Source organism: Eleginops maclovinus, chromosome 16 (genome assembly GCF_036324505.1).
Source record: "Eleginops maclovinus isolate JMC-PN-2008 ecotype Puerto Natales chromosome 16, JC_Emac_rtc_rv5, whole genome shotgun sequence".
Classification (NCBI taxonomy): Eukaryota; Metazoa; Chordata; class Actinopteri; order Perciformes; family Eleginopidae; genus Eleginops; species Eleginops maclovinus.
In genome coordinates, this window is record NC_086364.1 from 21,533,507 (window position 1) to 21,559,196 (window position 25,690).

Below are 25,690 nucleotides of genomic sequence, written 5' to 3' on the forward strand. Positions count from 1 at the left end.
GACGGATGGACGGATGGATGGACGGACGGACACTGTATTTATTTAAGTTGGTAAATAGTTTTGTCACGGCAGCAGTGTGACGTTAATATACAAGAATTACAACATTTCTTAAAGATAGAGTAGAAAAAACATACATTCAGAAGAGTATCTACACACTATTAAATATACAGAATAAATAAGAATACTCTCTTATGTACCGGTCTAGTAAAGGGACAGATACATATAAACAAATATACATCAGTTACTCTTAGAAAGATCCGGATGTACTCTGCACATACTTCTCTGTGTCATTGTGCTGAATAAAGTGACGACAGACGGTGTTTCAGTAACACGCAGGTGTGTTTTGGTGTCTACAGCAGACACGCAGGTGATGATTTCTCCTCCTGTGTGTGAGGGTGAAGTCCGCAGTGTGAGTGTGTGCTGTAGTAGCGAGAGGAGATTTTCATTGAGTCTCTGTTATGTGACCATGTTTGGTAAAGCTGTTCAGGCTCGGTCTCTAAACCAAACCCCTTGACCGATTGCCGCACACACACACACACACACACACACACACACACACACACACACACACACACACACACACACACACACACACACACACACACACACACACACACACACACACACACACACACACACACACACACACCTCCTCCAGCCCCCTTGTATAAATCTCACTTTTCCACGCTTCGTCTAATCCTCTCATTTCACCCTTTCATCTCTTTCTGAACGTCTCAGTCTGTGCTTCCCCTTTGCCCTTTGAATATCTCACATAACTCAAAAGAAAATACAAAACCTGGAGGAAATTAACTGACTGCTGCAGATGTCCTAAAACCCAGAAATCAGTTAGCATCTTAGCAGTTAGCTTGTCTCAAAGTCAATGGGTTGTTATTAGATTTCAAGTTGAAGAGACTTTCACGTTTGTCCTACGAGGACATTTGTCAGTAAATACCCCACTGCTGAATGTCTGAAGTTTCTATTTGTCCTAAAACAAGTTGCTAATACGTGGTGTAAATGAGACTACGTTTCATCCTAGCAAACATTAGTCACCCTTAGCTTAGCGTTGGTGACTTGAGGTTAGCTTGTTTATAGCAACGCTTTAGCTATTTGCTTCTGGTAAATGCATTTACGCTTCCACTATTATTAAAGTGGTGGTAATATGTGGAAACGGTCCAGCTGAAAAAGTATTGTTTTCAGCAACAATTCAAAATCCAATTGTGGTTCAGTGTCCAACAAATAAACCAGTCTTAATGGTGGACATAGGATGCAGGGGCTACAAGATCAAACACTAAAGTTAGCTTAGCTTGTAAGAAAAGAAGTGAGATAACGAAATTCCGTCCTCTGGTTCAAACATGTGGATAAAAATAGTTAAAACTAAAATTGTATCATGAAAAACTGTCTTGAAACTGGATACAAAAAACATTTACGATAGCCTCTACAAGACAACAACGCTAACACATAACAATATGGTATTACACGAAGGTAAATAAAACAGTTAGCTTGATTTGAACAACAGATTTCTCTAGGTTGTAAAATCGGACAAACTATTTGGGATGTTTGAAGTACACAACTCAACAAATCTATTTAAATAAATGCAGTCGTTTTAAGACATTCTAAACCTTCAACTATAGAGTGAAAATAAAAGAGTCAGGCAAACAATTTTCTCTTGGTCTTCAACTTTATTGAAGAGCAACACTTTCAAGTAAGTCTCAGCTTTCAGCACTACAGTTACATGATCATTAGTAGTGGTCATTGTAGACGACGCTCAGACGAGGCCTGCGTGTAGTGTAGGCTGTTTCACATTAAAATCTCCAGAAAACAAAAGAAAACAAAGAGATTGCATTGCATTAAAAGACACAAATAAAAACAGGGGGGGAAACAACACAAGCCACACTGGCAAGTCAATAAAAAAAACAAAAATCAATTTAGCCTCGATTTTTCCAGTCATTTTCAATCATAATCTTAATTAATAGAATCAAACCTGCCATCAAAACTGCCCGAGTACCATGTGTAAGATTCACCGTTTAAGTACCAGATTCTGATGCAGCTCTGTTTTAATGTACCTAAGAAAGAAGAGAAATTAAACACAAAATCCGATGTTTAATAGGTTCAGTTTGATATACACAGGTTTGTATATACCTTAATAATATATATGCATCTTTAAATATATATTCATTATTTGACATAATGAACGTTGGCCTCCCCGAAAATGAAACAAAGGCAAATGTGGTTGTTCTAACCTGACACCATTCAGATCCCGGCCTTTTACAATAGCAGCCTTTTTTAATTTTCTAATTTGAAATCCATCAATCCGTTCTGTCCGAACATCCCCAGGGTGCGAGACACGTATCAGGTGTTGAAATATATTCTGTAGAAAACCCTGAAACATACAAAAACAAAACTCTTTGCAATTCTCGTGAGTGTCGTTTTTACTTTGTGCACGAGCAGTTTAAACTCAAAGACGGCAACAAAAAGAAGAAGAAGAAGAAGAAGCGCACCAGCTTCTCTGCTCACCCCCCACAGTGTAGTCTGATTACTATAGTCTTTTGATATTACAGTTTCTTTCTACAACTATTCACAGCTTCGAGATTAGGAGGCCGGAGAAATGAGATGTTAGCCTTCCCGTTTACTAACCTGTCTTAAAGTGAAAAAATATAATTTCCATTCTGACCGCCTCGGGACAATGTGAGCGCATCTCTAATGCCACTAAATAACTAAATCACAACATTCATAGAGACATACCTCCCTGTACTTCAGGAGGAAAAACACAAAACTCCCCGAGAAAAGGGATCAGCTTTGGATTATAATACTTGGCCGGATTAATCATTGTGCAGGCAAAGGTTATAAAAATATATACAAAGAGTATACATGTGGAATACAGAGGAGATAATCACTGGGTATTACATTAGAAAGTCATGCTAATCCAAAACCTGGCTGCATCACATCCACCGTTTGTGTTTAAAAAAGGCACAAGATACTGTAGCCCCTCCTCTGTGGTGACAGACAGACAGGCAGACAGACAGGAGGTCGCCGAGTGAGCTGTACAGCGACACAGTGAGAAAACACCGGCAGATATTCTCTATTATCTGATCCAATTAAAGGCTTAAAAGGGGAACTCCATCGATTGGACACACAATCTGTTTTCGCGTCTTGGGAGCTACAAAATAAAAAGTGGGTGTGATGACACATCTTAGTTAGTACAACTATGTGTGTGATATACAAACAAACATAAATGGGCAGAGTGAGCTGCTACAACCTGTGTTCATGCGCAATTTAAATTGGCAAAAAAAAAAGACGACGACTGAGAAAGCCTTGAATCGCTAGACTGAACTGTTGCATTATGGGTGATGTAGTCACCACGTTCTTCAAGAAATTGAATAAAGTTTTATTTCTTTTTTTGTCAGCCTGCTTGTATTTGCATTTTACTTAAGAAAATCTGACTGGAAAACGAGGGAGAATTCGCTGCTACACATGATTTTCCTAACTGAACTGTTGCATTATGGGTAATGTAGGCAAAATGGGAAAATTGAATTTGCACAAATGTTGTTTGTTTTTTAAGTGTGTCACAGTGACGTACCTGAAATGCATTGACAAGTTGAGAAATATTTGAATTCCATTGTTTAGAGTTTTTAAATCACACCCTCTTTCTCCCTATATCAACGAGAAATTCTTGCCGATTTTTTAAGATGTATTTTGGTTAAGATGCACACTACGTTCGGATGGAAACTTGGCGATCTCGTTCTGCTGCATCGTTTTTGAAGCTATTCATCGTGATTTCCCATTCTGAGTGTTACGCTAAATCGGTGGAGTTCTCTTTTAAGCAAAAAGGACATTTGTACATCTCTGGTAGTGTGACCAAAGCCCACTCTGAAACCCCCTCTTGCATCTCTGTCTGTCATCATTTCAGCGATGTAGTCTTAGTGTACAACGAGTACAGTTCATGAATTTGTAGAAAAGAAAAGAGAAGAAATGCCACACAGAGAATGTGGATAATGATTAGTGAGTTAGCATACAGTACGCAGAGCTACTGTATGTGTATATACTGTACAGACATGCAGCGAGGAGAAAAGTAAATAACAAATACATGCATTCAGTCTGCTCCGAGAGGCGAAACATTTTGGAAGACAAACCCCTTTTTAAGCATTGGATTAATGCAGTTTTCATATCTAGATGTTACTCATCTATGACTAGGCGCTAAGGCATCACAGAAATATGTCACCATGCTCTGAAGTGATTTACAGTTTATACAGGAAAAGAAAAACAACATGCAGATTGCCATAAGTTGGTACATCCAAATTATTTAGAAACGTTTGGAAAGAAATTGTCGTATTGCTAGCATTCCTACTGCTGACATTCTGCAAGAAAAAGAGCACCATGTCAGTGTGTCTGGAGGGCGTCAGTTATACCGTTAGCACCCTATGATTGTGCCGTGGGAAGAGAGTGGGGGAAAACAGTCCAATTGTTTTTGGACCTTTCCCTTTCCCTTGTACGATAAGATTCTCAAGAGTCACGGAGAACAAAAAAACGTGATCAGAGGAAGTATAAAAACCTCCAAGGTGGGGGGGGGGGGCGTTTCTTTAGAAAGACACCGTTTTACTGCATTGGCTAGGAAAAGTCGTCCCTCTGAATCAGTGATATCACAATAGATAACATTAAAGGCTAAAATCACTCGTTACAGTAGAAAGAACAAAACAAAATAGGTTTCTCTCATGATGACGGGAGGTTTTTGTAAGGCGGGGGGGGGGGGGGGGGAGAGGTAGAACAAAACCAAAAGCTGAATCGTGGAGTATCCAGTGAGGCAGAGGGTTGCGATGGATGTAAAATGAACTGTATGTGACTTCAGGGTTTGTGGAACAAAAACCAGAAAAACAGCTCAGTGACGCCGACACGATGAATACTGAAAAGGCAAAAAATCGTCCTGTGAGAAGCCTGTGTCCACTGGCGACTTTTTCTGAGAGCCAGTGACTTATTTCAAGGAAGGAAATGCACCGACTTAAAGCTCACCCTCCGTTTTTTTGTAACCGTTCCAAGTTGAAAATATCCTTTTAGATATTGACGTCACTATTGATATTGAAGGAGAAGCTTGATTGTGTCATTCAGACGGAACAATCATAACAGAGACAGAAAAGATCATTAGTTGTACATGAACGCTGCTGCCAGAGAGTGTTGACCTTTTGTCTCTGTGCATGGATCGCCCTCCGTGTGCGGATTGCCCTCCGTATGCGGAGAGGAAAAGCTCTGTGTCTTCCAGAAATGATCAAAACAAAACCCATGAAGCTCATTTGTTGTACACTGATGTTTTCTCCGCAGAAATGTTGTTCCCGTACACGGATCACCTTCTGTATGAGAACGCCCTCCGTACTAGATCGCCCTCCGTACTAGGATCGCCCTCCGTAGGTGGCGGAGAAGCTTGTTTTTGATCGAGTCTGTCAGACGGAAACTACCGTACCTAAAATCAAAAAGCAAATTTGTCGTACATGTATGTTTTTTCTAAGGTGAGCGTCTATGTCCTTACGCGGATTGCCCTATGTCCGGGGATCACCCTTACGTACGAGTATCGCCCTCCGTATGCGGCGAGGGAAAGCTCTGCGTCATTAAGAAATGAACAAAACAAAACCCATGAAGCTCATTTGTCATACAATGATGTTTACTCTGCAGAAATGTCGTTCCTGTACACTGATTGCCCTCTGTACGAGAACGCCCTACGTACTAGGATCGCCCTCCGTAGGTGGCGGAGAAGCATGTTTTTGATCGAGTCTGTCAGACGGAAACTACCATACCTAAAATCAAAAAGCTCATTTGTTGTACATGAATGTTTTTTCTACGGTGAGCGTTTATCTCATACGCGGATCGCCCTATGTTCGAGGATCGCCCATACGTACAAGAATCACTTTACGTACGATATCACGACGGAAACTACCATAACTAAAACAGAAAATCTCATTTGTTATACATAGATGTTTTCCCAGTTAAACTCCCATCGCTGTACGTGGATCACCCTCCGCATGCAGATTGCCCTCCGTATGTGGAGGAGAAGCTTGTTTTTGACCGTGTTTTTTAAATCATAACAAAGAAGGAAAAGCTAGTTTGTTGTACATAGGTGTCTTTCTCTATTGTGGGAGTTGAACTCTTATCTCCGTACACAAATTGCCCCCCGGACATACCGAGAAGCTTGTTTTTCCGATGGAAACTGCCATGACAAAACACAAAAAAATCTGTATGCGGATCGCCCTCCGTACACGGATCTTCCAATGTGTGAAAAAACAATGGATAAAGGTGTCAAAAGTTGTGGAGATACTATCACAGAAACACTGAAAAGACTCTCTGCTCAGTGCAGAAAAAGATGCTACGTGGACACAGGACCTACAGGTTGTTAGAGAGTGTGTCTTCCATGCATGCATATTCTTATTTGTTTTAATATATATATAATCCGAATTGTTCAGGGGGAGTTGGGAGGGGCATGGCTGGTGATAGTAGGCAGGTGCCACTTTCTTACAAGGAGGCCACAGCAGGTGATACTGTAGAAGAGGCATTATGGTGTTTTTCTGTCTCTTTTTATCTATATATCGTGAGGTCTGATGAGTTTTAAGACGAGAGCCCTGTAGATTCACGAACACTGTACACGGGAGCGTCTCCTCGAGCGTGGACGGAGTAGATGAAGGACGTTTGGGGGGGGGAAATCAGCGAGAGATGGTCGTCCTCTGAAGGCTCTGTCCGACTTTGCGATCCTGCAAACACTTCCTGTCTTTCGCAGGCACTTCAGAGGCTGAAGGGGGGGGCGGAATATGAGAGAGGAATGGCGGTAAAGGGACGAAAGAAAAGTGACAGACGGAGATAAAAGTGTGCTTTCTTCCTCGGTCCTAACACGGAGGCTGCAAAGGCTGGTGCTCGAGAGTCTCTTTGTCTCGTGTCGGGACCATCACACGGGTCTGTGAGGATGTCCTTCCTCACTTCATGTTCGTGTCTACATTTCCTTTCGCTCTCTTCAGTCAGTATGGTTGTTGACGTGCTTCCCGTCTTTTTCCGGCTCCTTTTCCGTTACCTCCTTGCCTTTTCTCGCTCCTCCCCTCCCCGTGATCACCTTGTAGCATCCGCGGGCGATCTTGTACATCCAGATGGTGTTCAGGATGTCCAGCGCGATGCAGGAGGAGATCCAGGCCACCTGCGCGCCGAGGCCCAGCCGGTAGAAGGCGTCTGTGCCGAATGTGGCGAACACGCTGGACCAGTAGGACGGCATGACGGCGGTGCGGACCAGGAAGAAGACCACCGCCATGGCGACGCCGTTTATCACCACCAGGCGATGCGAGCGAGGGTACTTTAACGACTCGAAGAACCACCTGCAGGGAGCGTGGGATCAGAGATGTTACAGTAGGTCAGCCATACGATGAAACTGAAGCTTTAATTTGGGAAAAGTTAAATAAATTATTCCTCATTTATATTTATTTTTTATACTTTAATTTATAACTTGTCATATCTCCATTTTATCTGAACTTCTTTGATTATTTAAATACATTTATTTTTTATTCTAAAATGGGGATCATAAAGTATTTTGATTCTAATTACTTTCCCTCAATTTTCACTGCAGGACTTTTTGTATTGACAGACAAAAACACTAGTCGCTATGAATCCTGGGATATGTAGTCAAATAGTGGGTTCAGAGATGCTCACTCACCTTTGGTTCACAAACGGTGTGGACAGCTCTGAAATGAGGCGGAAGTTTGCAAAGTAGGGAAGCACGCCTCGAGTCTGCAACGACCAAACACACAGAGTGTTATTTATTTTGTACATGCAGTAAATAAATAGTATTTCTTATCTCACCATAATGTATTTTTACTCACCAGCACATATCCGTATGCATACAGCGCCGCCAAGTGGTGACAGACGAAAAAGCTGTCGCCCATCGTGCTCCAGTTAGTGGCTAACAGCACGAGGTCTACGGGACAGAGAGCGGGTGAACACCATGAAACCACAGTTTGAAGAGAGCAGGATTATAAACATGGAGGAAAAAAGGGAAGATATGTGACGCAGATGTGTTACATGACATCTGCACTGTGGTCATGCGCTTCAGACTATACAGAGTAGAGAAAATAGTCCATGACCAGGACTTATTAGCTTATATTGTCCCCTTTAGTTCAATAAAATCAAAGTTTCAAAGGTGTTTGTGGTGCTTAATTGATATTCGTATGAGTATTTTGTAGGTGAAGTGTTCCTTTAATGTGGTAAAACATAAGCTGTGGTCATGACCTTCACTTTCTAGAATAGGTTGAGTCAAGTACACAGGAGAAGACAAAATACTCCACAGGACTTTGGCACAAATAATGGTCAGTTAGACATAATACTGTGTGTGTTTATGGTCCAATGCATGTGTATACTCACACACTAAAGTGCAGATTGGGTGCTTGACATTGGTGTTTCTTAGTATCATCAATCAAATTCAGATTAAAGCCCCTTCTCTTTGTGTGCTCATCCTGTATACCTTTAATTACATGGACTGTGCACGAGTAGAAATGAGCACAAGAGCAAACAGAAAATCCACTCACCATAAAGGAGGTAACCACAGGTTATGGCTACATTTAGTTTGACGAGACTGGGGTCACCCCTGTGGACAACAAACAACACGTTGTAAAAACATCAACACACAGCTGTGACTCTGCCAGATAAAGCGCTCACACTGATCGATTATCTGCTCCTGCAAAGAGAACGTGATGCAACTCCCGCAAAGGGCTTCATGTAGCCCGCCATGAATCACGTAGGACACTCTTTCAGGGGTTGACGGTCTGACAATCGTCTGGGATGACGAGCTCACTGTGACGCATGATGAGGGTTCGATTAAAAAGGGAGAGGAGTGTGTGGTGTGTTTGTAATGTGACAGACAGCTCCTTGAACAACATGTTAGAACCGGGGATATTTCAGTAACCTAAAACTGGAATAAGGTGTCAAAAATAATCTGAATAAAACAAATTCCTTAAGAAAAATGTGCGGGAAAGTCAAGAGTACAAAGATAATTAAATACGCTTTACCGTAAAACTCAACTCTGGAGACATTGAACCACAGAAAGTAAAAGTACTTTAAATTCCAGGAGAGAGAGAGAGAGAGAGAGAGAGCAATGCTTCAAAATAAATGGTTGTAAATAAGTGGGTTTTCATATGAATTCAAATTCATGACCAGGATTTTAATATTGTAGTTGAAAACCGTAAAAAATAGCATAAAAACAAAAGGCAAATTCATTTCCAGTTTGAGTTGGTAAGCTGGTGTTCCATAAAAAGCAGAAGGCATCCGTGTCCATCACCTCATAGGACATTAAACCAGAGGAATGAAATGGTCCCGACAGTCCAGCAGATGGAGCAACGCTTCACGATTAATCCTTGTTGATATTCACGTGTGGGGTAGACTTGTAGAGTTAAATAACAGAACCAGGATTTAAATATTACTGCTGGATGAGACGGCAATAAACCCAAGCTCTTCAGTTCATGTCAAATGTTATCCAAGTCTGGTTTGGAGCTAAATCCAAGTTGATTACGACATATATCCAGCCGACATGATATCTGGCCCCCAATAGAATAATAACTAAAACAAACCTTCCTGAAAAAATAAATAATACTTAATCTGTGTTTCTTTAAATATCATATCCAGGCTAGTTTTGTGTCTCAAATACCAAAAAGATTGTTATTATTAGAAGATTGTACTTCAATCAAATGCTTTTTAATCTTTCTGACAGACAGACCAAGCCTAAAACACAACCAATGTATAGAAACTAAACCTAAAAATCTAGCAAAAGCTCTCTTAAAACTAACCTCCACCAACATAAGAGTTAAGAAACATTTGAAACCTGGGAAAAGGGTATGAATACAAATATATCTGAGGATCACTGGGATAGCATCAAAGAATTCACTCTTCCTCCATTTGTGCGAGACATAGCCTTCTTCAGTTTAAAATTGGCTTCGTATGTCCAAGGTTAAACTATCCACACTCTTTTCAGGGGTTAGTCCTATGTGGGATAGGTGTAAGCAAGCACCTGCCACTCTCTATCATACATTCTGGTCATGCTCTAGTTTAACAGCATTTTGGTCCTCAATATTCAGGTGTAGTGAATGTAATATACAGAATTCACCTCCTTCTTAAGTGTGGTTCTACACACTGTTGTTTCATGCCTGTAAGTATGACCGTTGGTTTATGCTTAAAAGTACAACTGTAAAAAGGGATCGTGGTCCCTTTAATTAATCTGTGTTTACGATGACGTGGAGCCCCATGCTTGTTGGTTTACAGGACAGCGCCATCTTGTTTTGTTATAACTTTGACTGTGTGATTAAACGAGACACGCATTCGTGTGCTCAACTTTAATGAACGTCTCCTGCGTTTCAATACGATCTCCACACAGGTTTCAATATTCATCCTGGTCCTTTTATTGGAATTGTTGGTGTACCAATGGGGGAGCTTCCTCTACGAAAGCCACAATTAAATGGTATGGCCTACTCCTCCCTCCTAGCGAGGCGGCTCATTCTTTGGCACTGGAAAACTGACGCGCTCAGTTGGATGGATCTGTGAGCACGCCTTCAGTTGGTAGATGGATCTGTGATGTTATGTTTGAGATACACACTGGATGGATCAATGGGGAAATGTGATGTAGCATGGCGTCCATTTATTTCTTAGGTAGAACAGCTGACGGTGCCACTTGGCTCTGACTGAGATGTGAAGTAATTGGGAAATTTTGTCTCAATTTCTTATGTGTTGTCTCAAGGGCTTGTTTATGTCTGTTTTTAAAACCTCAATAAAAATACCTTGACTAAAAGAAAACTACTACTTCTATACCTTTACCTACTTTCCTTATGCTGCTACTTGTTCTACCATTGATGTGCACTCATTTACTTATTATTTGGCAAATGTGTGCGTGTCTCTGTGTTGGTATCTGTTGGTCTCTTCGCCGTTACAATGTCAATGTCCCCACTGTGGGAATTTCTTATTTTTGATAACCTTGACCGGACTATCTGTGTGACTGTGACATCCATTTGTGTTTCTGAACAAACAGCCATCATTAGCTCCGGTAGGCGTTACGTGTCCTTGCAAATAACATCTGTTCAAAGTAACAATGGAGATGTCTGTGCCTCAATGGACACCTGATCCTCGTATCAGTCACTCGTGTCCGATAGCAAATGACTCGCTGACCGCTTGTGTAACACAACCTCACAACACACACTGCACACACACACACACACACACACACACAGCAGAGTACCACATTGAAAAGCACACACCAGTACTGTAGATCAGATCACTTTACGCACAAGATGACCCTGAACTCACCACTGTCAAATACTATCCTGCAGGTCTCACCTAATACTGTTCAGCAGAACATCTATGTTTGCTGTGAGTACATTTGACCAGTTAACATTAGAGTGGTGCAGGACTGAGTCCTAAAACCGGGGAATAAGTTAGCCTTTTAGCACTTCTGGTTCCCTGTTCTCAAAGTCAATACACTTTTGAATGAGTTTTGGTTAGATGTCTCTAGCCCAACATTAGCCGCCTTTAGCTTAGCGGTGGTGAGGTGAAGTCATTTGACCGTTCTGTAGTTCCTTTATAGCCCAACATTAGCCGCCTTTAGCTTAGCGGTGGTGAGGTGAAGTCATGTGACCGTGCTGTAGTTCCTTTATAGCCCAACATTAGCCGCCTTTAGCTTAGCGGTGGTGAGGTGAAGTCATGTGACCGTGCTGTAGTTCCTTTATAGCCCAACATTAGCCACGTTTAGCTTAGCAGAGGAGCCCCTGTGATGCTAACTTCCTTCAGAAAAGTGTCAGCACTACTTAGTCACGTTCTTAATGAAGCATTCCCCTTTTCTTTCTCTGATTATGTTACTAGTCTGATGCCTACATGTGCTCCTCCTGTTCACTGATCAGCTGTATCGCGGTACCTCTGCTCTCAGAAACTCACGAGCAGATATCAGATGGGATAACGACCTCATCTATCCGACAGACTGATAGTCAGAGTACAAAGGCTTCCTGATAATCACATCAGGGTGAAGCAGCTTCAGTGAAATGAAATGTACAGTGAACCCACGCTCCGCTAACAATGTTAGGGTTGTGGAATTTGGCCTTGAGAGGGAGATATGGAGGCCTTTACTGAGGAAGTGTGACAGAAAAGTGCCGAGTCGTGCAATAACTGCTATCATTAAGCCTGTATAATACATTTTCAAGGTTTCAAGGTTTTATTGGTCACATGCACAGCATACACAACGTATATGCTGGCGATGAAAATCTTATATCCCATGCTCCTCCAACAACTCAACATGCATGGTGCGAATAAGATAAATAAAATAGTGAAAAAAGACATTTTGAAGGCATAGTCCTTCTCAGCAGCAACACAACACTACACAATATTTAGCTCCCTGTGATTTAAATATTGCACCAGTTAAAATGCAATTTGAATAACATTTGATTAATTTTGCATCCCTACATTTGATATTATGTAGCTTAAAATGCATTCAATTTAAAATTAGGAGCATTTCATTTAAAGCGACCTTGGGTACCATGAAAGGCGCTATACAAGTTTAAGTTATTAATAAGATTCAACTACAATCGAGTGACTTAGAGGAGTGAAAAGTATTGAAAACAAGTGTAAAAGATGAGGAAATGTCCTCCTAATGCTCACTACTTCCCACAAACATACATTTAACTACATTTTTACTACTTATAAACACATATTTTATTAAGTACTTTCACGTTAAATATGTATTTTTCTCCAATAAATAAATGAAAACCCCAGATGTTTATTCCCTCCATCTCTTATGCAACAACACAAAGATCAGCGATGCAGACCCTAATAAACAAATGGGAATCATCAAGTTAAAACCAGAGCAATCGAGAAGTAAATGACGTTAGGACTACACGTCTTCTGTCTAAAACCCCACCTGGTTTAAATCACACTTGGTCTATTAAAGTCTGTTAAGTCATCAAAATGTTTTGGCTTATTGAAAGCTATCTCACTTGCTCGTTCCTTGCTCTTCTGACTTTGTATCTCCTTGTTCAACCGCACTTTTGTGAGTTGCATTGGCTAAAAGCATCAGCTAAATGAAAGGTAACAACACTATAAAAGGTGTTCTTGCAGCCATGGTGGTAAATACGACATCCAACCCACATTGACCTCAACTCATCCCGAAACCTGACCCCTCAGATCGCTCCGCACGCGTCGAGTCCAGAGGAGCCAATCAAGCGAAATGCAGCGGGAGGCGACGGCGTTCAGACACGGCGCTTGTTAACAGAAGGGATTATAATAACAGCCTGGCTGAGTGACACTGAGGGAGCCTGAGCTGCAGCTGAAAGCAGTCTGGCTCTTTGTGCAGAGCGGGGAACAATGCTGCTGTGTGACACGTCTTAATGATGCTGCAACACAGAGCAGAGTGACGGGAGAATTACCGCTTGCACAAACTCTGCTGTGCAACAAGGTGAGCTTTAGGGGCATTAGGATGCAAGGTGCAAGTGGTCAGAGGGGGATGAATTGGGAAATTTGACAAGGGAAGGGGGCTGAGGAAATGCACAGTCATAGCAACGAGCAAAGACTTCAGTAGGAACACAAATATCACGCTAGCAAAGGAAACATTTCCCAATATAAATTGCCTTTTCTTCCTGTGAGCTGAAGTGAAATGACCGGGAAAAGTCCGTAAGATCTTAGAAAAACAACTTAAAGGGATGATTTTGCAATGGATTTCACTTGGGAAGGATTATTTTGCATCACTGTTAATGAAAAATATGATTACAGGCAAATATAGTTATTCTTTTGAAAGGATAAGTACCAAATCAATATTTGACAAAGGACCAGGATTACTCTTTAGGGCCAACATAATTTAATTAAACAGTTTATTTTAACACATCATTAGTATTTATTTAAATAATGAAACATTGATTTAATTTTAATGTATTTTGTATACGTGTTTCAGGTTAGTTAAAAGCAAAATACATGCATTTTAACTTAATTTTACTTAATATTTTGGCTTTAAAGTGCATGAAATACATTTTATTAAAAACAACTTTTCTATTTTTGGAGTGCCAAATAATGTGCTTCCTCCATATAAATAAAGCACTAGAAAATATTGTGATTTCTATACATATTTATAATATAAATAATATATCACCATTTCTTTTTAGGAGATAAAGAAATTCAAGTAAGAAAAAAGTGAATTTTCCTTTAAAAAAAATGGTTAAAACAAAGACCTTGCTTACATTAAGTAACAGATGACAATTGGTAGAAGGGGGAGGGAGAAAGCCCCCTTTTGTCTTCCATTTCCCCCCTTAACCGTGCGTGCCCCCCCCCCCAACCTTTCTCCTTTCTCGCCTTTTCGCTCCATCGGCAACACCGAGACAATAAGAGTGAGGGAGGTGTGCGTCATTGATTCGACAGCAAGAGATGTCGGGGACAACGGACAGCTAGAGGATGAGGGAGGGGTTATGAAGAGAGAGAAGGGGGGGGGGGGTGTTTAAGAGCACTAGGCTGCTGTTGATTGCTATGAAAAGGAGTCTTGTTGGAGGGTTTCTAGTCGGCTAGAGAGGAAACAGAAGGAGAACGAAGCAGAGGAGGAAGTGCGGCAAGGATACAGAAAGCTGCAGAGTTTTAAAGAGGACACATTCTGCTCACCTTCAGGTTCATATCAGAAGTGACGCGTCTCCATGACTTAATGTTCAAAAAGCTCTTTATTTTTCTCATACTGCTTTCTTCTCACCCTCTGTCTGAAACCAGAGCCCAGTGTGCTCTGATTGGTTAGCTGGCCAGCTTTTTTGTGATTGGTCAACCGCTTGTATTGTTGCGGGGATTGCTCTAAAACTAAAACAACACACTACAGGAAAGAGGAGAACCAACAAAGAAAGATAGGGCTCCTTTAAAGGATGATGAAGTTATTGGAAAGGAGGGAAATAGAATGGTGCAGGAATGGGTCATAAAACCCAGAAATCAATGCATTTTACTACCGGAGATTAGAAAGCCTGAAATACGGTCTGTGGTTAAAACAAGCCTACGAGATTCTAATGGTATCTTCTACAACGTAAAATACAGCACTAGTGAAAATCGTAGGCGTCTATGGGTCTGAAAAACGGCGGTTGATAACAAGCTTCTAAATAATACGACTAACCCTCATCACGCCCAATATTAGCTTAGCGGTGGTGATGTGGAGTCATGTGACCGTGCTGTAGTTCCTTTATAGCCTTATGTGAGCCATTGGAAAAATCCCATTTGCTTTTTGTCGAGGGATGCCTAGCAATGCTAAAATCTCAGTCTCCATTACACTCCTCTTTTTGCAGGATTCATTGATGCAGATAGCACATGGAGTAGAAGACAGAGAGGAGACAGTAATCAGAGGCTAAATCCACTCAGGGTACGACTCTCCGGAGACTCTGCTGACACATCAGATCCATCCAACCCACCCCCACTTCCCTCTTACGACGGGAACGACATCCCCATCCCTCCAAAGGCATTAAACTGACGGTGCTTCACTGCCTCCCATCTTCATCTGTCCCCCCCACCCTCCTTTCCCTCGTGAGCCAGTCATGGCTGCCGGTCTGAAAAGGCAGATGTGAGGAGACAGGTCCTTCCTAAAAAAAACACCTGAAGCTTTCACACATTTTGTATTCACGCTGCCAGAATGACAAAGCATAATGTGTTGGTGTTCTGGCCTTCACAGCGCTCTGCTTCCACTCCCTGCAGCCGTGCCTGTGCCTCCCCTCTCTCATGCACGCTCTAAGCAGGGTTTCCCGCAGCACTTTACAGCCCCCCTTCCTCCAGGTTTGAAATAAAGCACCATAAGGACATTTAAGACAGTTTCCCCTTTTTTAGGAAAAGTATCGAAATCGCAATTCTTGACTTGGCATCGAAACGAAAACGTTGGTATCGTGACAACACTACTTGTGACACGTGAAATAAAAGTCATGTGTTTTCCAAAACTCTACAACATACGTGGATTTAGATTTCGTCAGCTGCATCAGATAGACGTGTGTAGGCCTTGATGAACAGCTGGATTGCCTTCCTGCTGCTGCTGTGATTTTAGATGCATGTAGTAACTTTCTGTTCCTCTTACCAGACAGGATCTGCGTTGACCACGTCATCGAACCACAGGATGTAGAGACAGAACAAACCCACGATCAGGGCGTGCACAGTCGACACCAACCTGGGAATAAACCAACAAACAAAAGTCAAATTAGTAAACAAGATGACACACCAAGAGGAGATTACAGCAGTGTTTCCAACAGTTTGGCGTAGGGAATTGTTGAATTATTATTGACAGGACATATTTGAAATGCCTACAATTTAAGAAATAAAATCTACTTCTTTAATGATGTCATTTTCTAAAGTAGCCTCCTGTGATTTTTGTAAATAATAAAACATAATATTTAACGAGAATTTCTACAAATCTCCTTAGAAAAAAAAGAAAAAATATATATAAAAATCATAAAAAGAAAACAACAGCAGTTGGAAAAAGATTGAATAAAATAAAAATATTTATAAAAACGTTGGAAGTTAAAAGTAAAAAAAAGATGAAATAAAAAACGTATTTATAAAATAGAATTAATACAAAGTTAAAGTAAAAAAGGTTCACATTTTCCACAATGTATACAGTTTATCATTAATCCCTTATGATTGTGAGTGGGGGGGGGGGGGGTGGGGTCAGGTTTCTTGATGACATTAATGTTATCCTGTGTCCACGTGGCGGTGACTCCTCCGTTATCCGGCCTGATACAGTATCACCCCTGACCTTTGGAGTGTTTATCTGGGCCACTGAACGGACACTCCGGCGACTCTTATCTCTGCGCTGCCAGAATCAAGGTTTCTCAACCAGCAACACGCAGCCTCTGAGGGGACAGAAACCCCCGACCGAGGGCCACAGCTGCTGGCCTGAGCCCCGGCCAATACTGGCTCTACAGACCCACAGCCCCCTCATGACTGGGCCAGGTGTCTAAAAATAGAACAGGCGTGGAGGAACTTGGCTAAAGGAAATGGGAAACACTTTAATATAGCCATGTGTGTTTAGGTTGTGTTACCAATCATGAAGCCACTCTCTGGGTGCTATTTGATGTTGTATAAACAAACAAAGAGCATGACTTTACAAACTCACATGTTTATATCAGGGGTTTTCCTAGAAAAATACAGTACGAGGGCGCTGATCTTGTTTATAAGAGGAAGCAATTCTCACGCCGCGGACATACACAACAACCCGACGTCAGAGCTCCGTAAAAACAAAGCTGTCTCTTCCGTCTGACGCTCTACTGGACACCATTTTCATATTTCTGGAGTCATTATATGTTTTTGAAGAACAGAAATATTGTTTTCTGGCATCACTTTGACATTTTACGGGGAGAATCTGCATTTTGGTTTGAGGGCACACGCCCACAGTGAGGCTGACAAAACCCTGTTTATATTATTAGTTTTCATCTTTTATTGGACATTTTACTGTTTACACTATTATTTCTATTCCATTTTATTTGATATTTTAATCAGACTTTGTACTTCTTATATTTATATAATGTTTTTAAATAAATGAAATTCCTTTTTTATTTGACATTTTACTCTTACTTTGTATTACTATTTTTATTCTTTAAATATATTATAGTCATTTTTATTTTTAAATATATCTGACTGTATTTTTATGAATTATTGTTTTTTATTTTATTTGATTAATTATTTTATTTTATTTAAAAGTGAAGCCGCCGTCACAAAGACCTTTTTCCATTGCGATAAATAAAACATCCCGGCTCGGTTTCTCCTATTTGCGTTGAGGTTTCTAATTCTACATGTAGGAACCATTGATTGCAAGATTAGTGAGTGCAGACAACAATAACAACAACAGTCTTTTAGATTATGCAGCCGTGCTCGATACCAGACGGTTGGCCCTGCTCTTTCTTTGGAGAAGCCTCTTCCCTGCTCTCCTTGCACTTAAGTCATGGTTACATAAACATCACACTGACACACAGAGGGTTACGCAACAGTCGGCTCTCTGAAGCAAACCATCAGTGCCTTCGACTGCTTCTGATCCGCTCAGCTCGCAATGCTTTCAAAATAAGACCACAAAGGCTAATGCGACATATAGAGGTATGAATGAAATCAGTCACAACGAGAGAGAGAGAGAGATAGAAGAAGCGAATAACAGAGTCTGTGGAGACGTTATGTAACGAAGAGTTGTTGCCCTCTGACCTTCACCCCCCGAGGTCCCTCTTAAAGTGCTCTGTGCTCTCACGGTATAGCTGTAGATGTGAGGAATGATGATGGGTTGGCCAGAGGCCCGTCAGGGGCCATCTTTAAAAAGAGCTGCACACGGTCCGCTCTGCAAGGGAACGGAAAAGTGCTATTCTGGGGCGGCGTGTCGAAAGTGTGTATCTCAAAGAAACTGTAGAAACTCATTTTCAGAGACTGTAAGAACTGTGTGTCTCAGGGAGTCTTTGTATTTTACATTTAGGGCACATTCACTGCCTGTGGATCCATGAAATCCAGAGAATAAATACTGTATGTTTGTGAAATCTCTGTTCCAACATGACAGGATTCGCACATTTATGGTTTGAAAAGCATCATTAGAATACTAAAAATTAAAGAGCTCAGAGAAATGTGCTCTACACTTTTGGAAATATGCTTATTAACTTCCTGTCGAGGAGTAAGATGGGTTGATTACTAGTGCTATAGACTAAAAAGGAAGCTGGAAATAGCTGTTTAGCATAGCCTACAACAAAGACTGGAAAGAGGGGGAAACAGTCCCTGATAGAAAGGCTTTACAGAGATCCAGGCTAGCCGTTTCGCTGCGCCCTCAAACCAAAATGCAGATTTTAAAGTCTTAAAAGTGAGGCCAGAAAACAGTTTTTTTGTTCGTCAAAAACTTTATAATGAGTCCAGAGATATGAAGATGGGGTCAGATGTCTGGTCAGACGGCAGGCAGCGGGCTGACACTGAGACTGAGGTTTCTGATCCTTTCTTTTACAAAGTCAAAGTCCACTTTATTGTCAAAGTTTCTACATGTGTTATACATACAGAAAATGTAAATACCGGTTCTGGCAGTCCCACAGTGCAAATATAAACAAGAACATAAAAAGATAAGAGCGTTTTTTCTCTGGAGAGGAAGTAAAGAAACCGGAGCTCTGGATTTATTTGTTGTTTGAGGTGCAATATATGACTCAGCAGCTTTGAGACACTTTTATTTTCCGCTTCGCTCTGATGCAGGAGTTTCATCGCAAAGTGGGCGGGGCCTAATTTAGACCAGAAGTGACGTTAGCACCTCATGCTATATTTTTGTAGACCACCCCCTGCACAGACGTATCAATCTTCAAATATAACCTTTGGCAAGTAAGCGTGTTTTCACATAAATGCCGCATTAAACCATGATAAACTTTCAGGCCAGCGTAGAGATATAATTCCTCCACCTGGTCCAGGGTCTGACCCTCGGTCTCCCCCAGCTGCTTCGAACACCTCCCTAGGGAACCGCCCAGGTGGCATCCTTACCAGGTGTCCGAACCACCTCAGCTCCTCTCAACGCGGAGGGGCATCAGTTCCCTCCAGGAAGACTGAACTTCTCACCTTATCCCTCAGGGAGATGCCCGCCACTCTCTGGAGAACCCCTGTCGTTCTGTTAGTCATGACCTTATTATACAAAAGGTGTGTGTGTGTGTGTGTGTGTGTGTGTGTGTGTGTGTGTGTGTGTGTGTGTGTGTGTGTGTGTGTGTGTGTGTGTGTGTGTGTGTGTGTGTGAGAGAGAGACTCACCTGGAGTTCCACTCGGTGTGCTTGTTCAGAGGCAATCGTCCGTAACCCGGCGTGATGATGTAGGAGAGCCGCGGGCTGACCACCGAGAAGAGCAGCTGGAAAGTCACGAAGCTGCCAGCGACCACGGTCAACTCTCTCGTCTCCATCACTCACCTAAACACCCGACAGAGGGGGAGACGGGATGGGGAAGGGGAGGGAGAGGGGAGGCAGGAGAGGGTGATACACATGGACAGGTTCAATCGATGACTGTCAGTCATCCTGAGAAGCGGCGGCGGTAGTGGCGGTGAGAGGGTGAAGCTGGCACCCTGTGTGGTTCATCCAGTCCACAGAGAGAAAGAAGAGAGGGGGGGGGGAGAGACAGGAGGGGGGGAGAAAATGTCCAAGCCTGTCTAATGCAAGTGACATGAGAGCTTTAGACAAGCTTCTAGAGAGGGAAGATGAAACAGTAAAGGAAAAAAGAGGGGGAAATAAAGAGTTACTGGGTGCGTGGAACAGCATCTACACGTGGAATAAAAGGACTCCATTTATATGCATATTTTGCAACGGGATTACCGCAGCGATTTGTTTGGGGCAAAAATCCCTGAGAAGAAAACAAAGGCTGAGCAAAAAGAAAAGAGGATTGTCCAGATGGCGCAATCAGTACAACTCGGGCTGTTTTGAGCCGGACTCCTTTCTAGGTTTAAAATCATCTGTACATAGTGGTGACGGAATTGATAGCATTGTTAGCACGTGCAATTCCCTCGCCTCAAAGTTTAGTGATCGGGTTTGTGATTAAAAAAGCCTTAAAATAAGATCTTCGGGTAAACACAAACATTAGCCACCTTTAGCTTAGCGGATGGGACGTCACGTGACCTTGATGTAGTTCCTTTATAGCCTAACGTTAGCCTTTTACTTCTGGAGATAGCATTTACGCTTTTAAAATCATGCAGTTGTGTTAAAATCTGGAGATTATTCTGCTGCTTTTTTGCCACCAAGCTCATTTTCTGCAACATAAAAAAAAGCCAATGGTAAAATCCCATTGTCTTTATTCATGTGATGCTAACGTCCGAGTCTGACTGCAAAAACACGTCATAACTGCATCACTCCACGTGCATTTTGGTCCCTTTTCTTATCGATGACATGCTAATTTATCCCGCAGATTATCAGTATTATGTTCGATAACAAACAGGCCCTGTATGTGGAGGACGAGGAAGGAGCTGACCTTTAAAACACACGGCTATGCACAGAAGGAGATCTGTTTACTCTCACTCAGGTCAACAAACTAAAGGCCTGTGTTTCAGATCCTAGGCAATCAGGAAACAAGGCTCGGTTAAATGACAAACGGGGGGGAAATTAAACCTTGAAACCACATTCCAATCATGGTAGACTCTGACTGTAGTCTTTTAGGTGTTCCCAAGCAGGAGACGAAACAAAGTTCAGACTGTTCAGGGTTTTTTTTTCTGGGTAGCCCTAAACTAATCAGACTACCCATGGAAATGTAGCTTCAGATCTAAGATAGAGAAATTAAAGAGCCAGTAAAGTAGCCTGAGACATTTCCGACTGAGGAATAGAAACAGCCTGACTTTGCCACCAGTTTGTTCCTCATTTCCATTTATTGTTTAGGTCGGCAGACATAACTCATCAGGTTGTGTTTTGTAGCGTGCAACATTTCACCTACTTACAGCAATTGTCGTCAGCATTATGGTTTTCTAATACCTCCCATCGCTGACCTCCAGCCTTAGATCCCGTACCAGCCGGCTCAGAAACACAGCTTCTTCCACAACACCATAACCCTCCTGAACTCTCACACTCATTTATTACATCTGTATTTATCTATACATTCCTAAACCCTGCATCTTATATTTGTCCTGTAAATTAATTTAAAACAAATGCGCTTTTTTTTTACTATTTGCACTTCCTGGTTGGATGCAAACTGCATTTCTTTGTACTCAATAAAGACAATACATTTGAATTATCAGCTAAAATTAATGTAATTACTTGTTATTAATTAGAATAAAATGAGAGACAAGATTACAAAGTTGACACTGAAGGAAATACGAATAACGTGCATCCTCCTCCTGAAACTCCCACTTGATCTTAAGGACCATAAATCTGTTGCGACACACCGTGCACACGTTGTTCCGGACTCTGGCCTCAGAGACGTACCGACTCTCAGATTAAAAAGGAAATGACCCAAGCCATTTAAAACCACTTATTCCAGGACGGAATTAGGATTGAGCAAGCACAGTAGAGATTACCCACCAACCCCCCCCCCCCTCCCCCAGACACAAAGGTAGGAACCCTCTTAATACAACGCAGTGAAGGCGCTCTCTCTTTGCAAAGACACCCCCGTCATTCAGCCTCTGGAAAGGCACATGACACTTCAGGCATGCAGCCTCAATACGTTCTATTTTTACACTTAAAAATGTCCAAAGTCATGCATGCATACTGTTCTGTCAGACACAGGGAAACAAAGCAACCCCCCCCAAGACACAGTACCACGAAACCAAACCCGTCCATGGAAAATAATGCCAGGACATTACAGCTTTGCAACCAGAGGCAAACTTTGGAGCAACGTTCCAGAGTTCAGAGAAATCCTCAGCATTTCACTCAAATAGATCTACTGGATTCAAAGTCTTACTAAAAGTATGCATTGGCTTTAACGTCTATTTAAAACTAAATTATAGGAGTAATGAGCAATTTCAGAATCATATTTAATGACTGGATGTGATTAATGTGTTCATCTCTATCTTTAACGACTTCCTCACAAACAGGTTTTTCTATACTGATGCTGGATATCCTAAACTATAATTATAGCTTAATATATTCATTTATATATTTAATTGGCTTATAATTTGTTCTTTCAAGTGTACTGGAGTACAAAGCACAACCTTAGCCTCCAAAATGTACTGGAGTAGAAGTATAAAATAACAGAAATATGAAAGTACTCTGGTTAAGTCTGTCCAAAGTGTACTTGGAACAGTACTTCATAACATCCCAACACTGTGATTCCCACTGCATTTTCCAAATACACTTCTGATTTTCTGCTAGATTATGAACCATACAGGTCTGCTTTCTGTCCCCAGAGTCAAAACTAAACATTGAGAGCAGCATTCAGTTATAATGCTCCAAATATCTGGAACAAACTCAGAGAAAAGTGCAACTCTCAACTCTTTGAAATCAAGCTTTTACGTTATTAGCCGCTGCGTCTTTATAAATGTAATAATCATTTGAGTCTTACACGGCACTGTATTGTATTTCATATCAGTCTTATTCTATTTGAGCTTGTTTCATTGGGATTACCTTAGCTTTTATAATGACTGTTTTGAAATGCACATCAATAACGCGTCTTCATGCTGCTGTATTTTTTGTTAAATTGTCCTGATACAAACTCGCCTTGCCTTCAGAAAACTCAGAATCAACATAAACATGGATCACAAAAGATGGGATGCCTGACAACTTCCTAATACAGGTTTCCCACCAATCAAAGCATCTGCAAGACAGGCGACTCCTTCTCAATTATCTGTTTCAATTCTCAAACCTCACCGGGGAACCCGAGGCAGTCCTCCTCCTCTTTTTGTCCCCAGCAGCAGCAGCTATGCTCATTCCCTGGGCCACGTTGATCATATGCAGCGTGTCCCTGAATAATTCATGGGCATTCTTCACCTGGCAGGCTGCTTCACACTGCCCCATGGGGAGAGACAGCACACACACACACACACTCAGCCTCCTCACTGCGGCTGACAGCCCGGACAGGAGAGCTGCTCCGCCGTCCACGTTTGACCTTGTTCCGTCGGACTATATCCTGCTGCTGTCAGCACACCGTGACCCCCGTGACATATCGACCAAACATAAATAAAAAGTGGTTCAATTTCCCTCTCTGTTCTTCTGGAAATCTAAACCGGCCCTCGGTCTGTACTGTACTGCATTGCTACACCACACCGGTGGGTGGGATTTGCTTCAAGGCACAAATCTTGTCCTGCCTGATATCCAGAGTATCTGCAGGCAGGCAGGATGGGTCATGACATGAATACTGATAATTAAGTGCTGGTTATTTCCCTTTTATTGGACAGAGATGCTAGCAGGTTAGCATGCAGATTCTCTGATAGTAAAGAGTGAAGTAAGAGTGAAATGCAATGAAAAGCAGCAGAAAATACTACCATAACTGGGGGGGTTCGCCCAATTAATAGGACATAGACATTCACAGTTAGCATGCAGACACAAGAGTATTGTGCACATTATAGCAAAGTGGCAACTAGCATGTGAAATGCAAAGTAGAAGCAGCAGAAATTGACTTTTTATGCTATTTATAAAAAGCAGATTATCGCACAGAGGGAGATGCTAGCAGGTTAGCACATATATTCAGCATCTTGTGCACCTTATAGCAAAGTACCAACTAACATAAGTGCCCAATTAATCAGACAGATTTGTTAGCAGTTAGCCTGAAACTCAAGAGTGTTTTTGCACCTTGTAGCTTAGTGAAATACAAAGGTTGGATAATGGCTTTAAACTAATGCATGACTGGTGATTTTCCTTTTAGCATACAGACCCAGGAGAATTGTGCACCTGATAGCACAGCAGATTTGGAATATTTGAAGCTAATGCACCAGCACTTAAAGTGGCTTTTTGTAAGGTAATGTACTTGCTGTTCTGAGTTGGCATCTTCATGTCTGATTGCACCTACAGTAAGTCGCCTTGGGTGAATGCAATGCAATGTGAAGGAGTAGCAGTAGTTGGCTAACTAGCAGGTTAGCATATAAACTCAGCACCTTATAGCAAAGTAGCAACTGAGATTATTGGCCAATTAATCAGATATAAATGTTTGCAGGTTAGCATGCAAACCCAAGAGTATTATGCACCTTATAGCAAATGAAATCAAAGGTTGGGTCATGACTTTACTGTTTGGTTTATTTTAAGCTAATGCACCAGCACTTACATTTTTTTTGTAACGTATGCACTTGCAGATTTCTAGCTGAGTCTGAATCTACACGTCTGACTGCACCTACTGTAAGTCGCTTTGGGTACATGTAATGTGATAGCATGTAATGTGAGGGAGTAGCAGTCATTGGCTGATGATAATTGCCCTTTGGTCGGACAGACTCAAGAGTATGGTGCACCTTATAGCACAGCAGAGTTTGGTTCATTTGAAGCTAATGCACCAGACCTTAAAATGGCTTATTGAAAGGGATGTACTTGCAGGTTTCTTGCTGTTGTTATCTTTATGGCTGATTGCACAAATTTTAGCAGTAGCAGTAATTGGCTACCCCTCCTTGATAAATCCATTATGCTTTGCAGTAAAGGTGGCAACCCAGTGAAGCGCCGCAGGGGTAATGTTAAAGGGACTGATGACTCAAATACAGGCCACGTTCTCAAAAAGAGCCACCCAGCTTTAAAATACTGATATATATTTAGCAAAAAGGAGCCTAAATAAGGCTATACGCAGCCCCCTTTTATCGCACCTTGTTCCTAAAGCTACGTATGCTGTTGTTGACGAAGCCCAAGACCCGTACGGTAAAGAAAAATGTCGTAAAAAAGAACAATGTAAAATAAACACAACAAAGATGATATTTGAAGAGATGGAAAGCATTGAAAGGGGAGCTGTGTTACCTGCTATCCGTCGCATAGGTCTGTGTAGGCGGATAAAGCTCCCGTTTAGCCTCCGTCTTCTCCACTTTCTTTACGTTAGCTAGCAAGTCGGCTAAAGTGATACAGCCCGCTCGCGACCCCCGGAAAGAACAGAGAGAAAAAGCCTCGCGCACAACGCCGGGTTCCAAACACCATTACACCCGGAAGTAAATAAGCGTTTTCATCAGCTGTATTTCTTTCACTCCCATGTGTTTCTCAGTCCGAGAGAAAAGTTTTTAACTGGTTTTATTTTGGCGTTCACAGTACAAGAACCAACCGGTGACGTCGATACGTTGCCACCCCTTGTGCACACGCCCCCCCCTCCCTTACCCCCAAGAGACAGGCTACACCCACAATGAACAAAGACC

The 25,690-nt window shown here is 41.8% G+C and overlaps 1 protein-coding gene across 1 annotated transcript; it reads right to left on the reverse strand.

Annotated features, from left to right (window-relative positions):
* Window positions 1-1,659: 1,659 nt before the first annotated feature.
* On the reverse strand, window positions 1,660-25,600 carry tlcd4b (TLC domain containing 4b). Its single transcript, XM_063904907.1, has 7 exons — window positions 25,305-25,600; window positions 19,719-19,871; window positions 16,055-16,144; window positions 8,541-8,599; window positions 7,839-7,933; window positions 7,673-7,746; window positions 1,660-7,337 (listed from the first exon to the last, which is right to left on the reverse strand). Exons 2-7 carry the CDS (start codon window positions 19,862-19,864, stop codon window positions 6,986-6,988), a joined length of 816 nt encoding a protein of 271 aa, XP_063760977.1. The 5' UTR covers window positions 19,865-19,871; window positions 25,305-25,600; the 3' UTR covers window positions 1,660-6,985.
* Window positions 25,601-25,690: the final 90 nt, after the last annotated feature.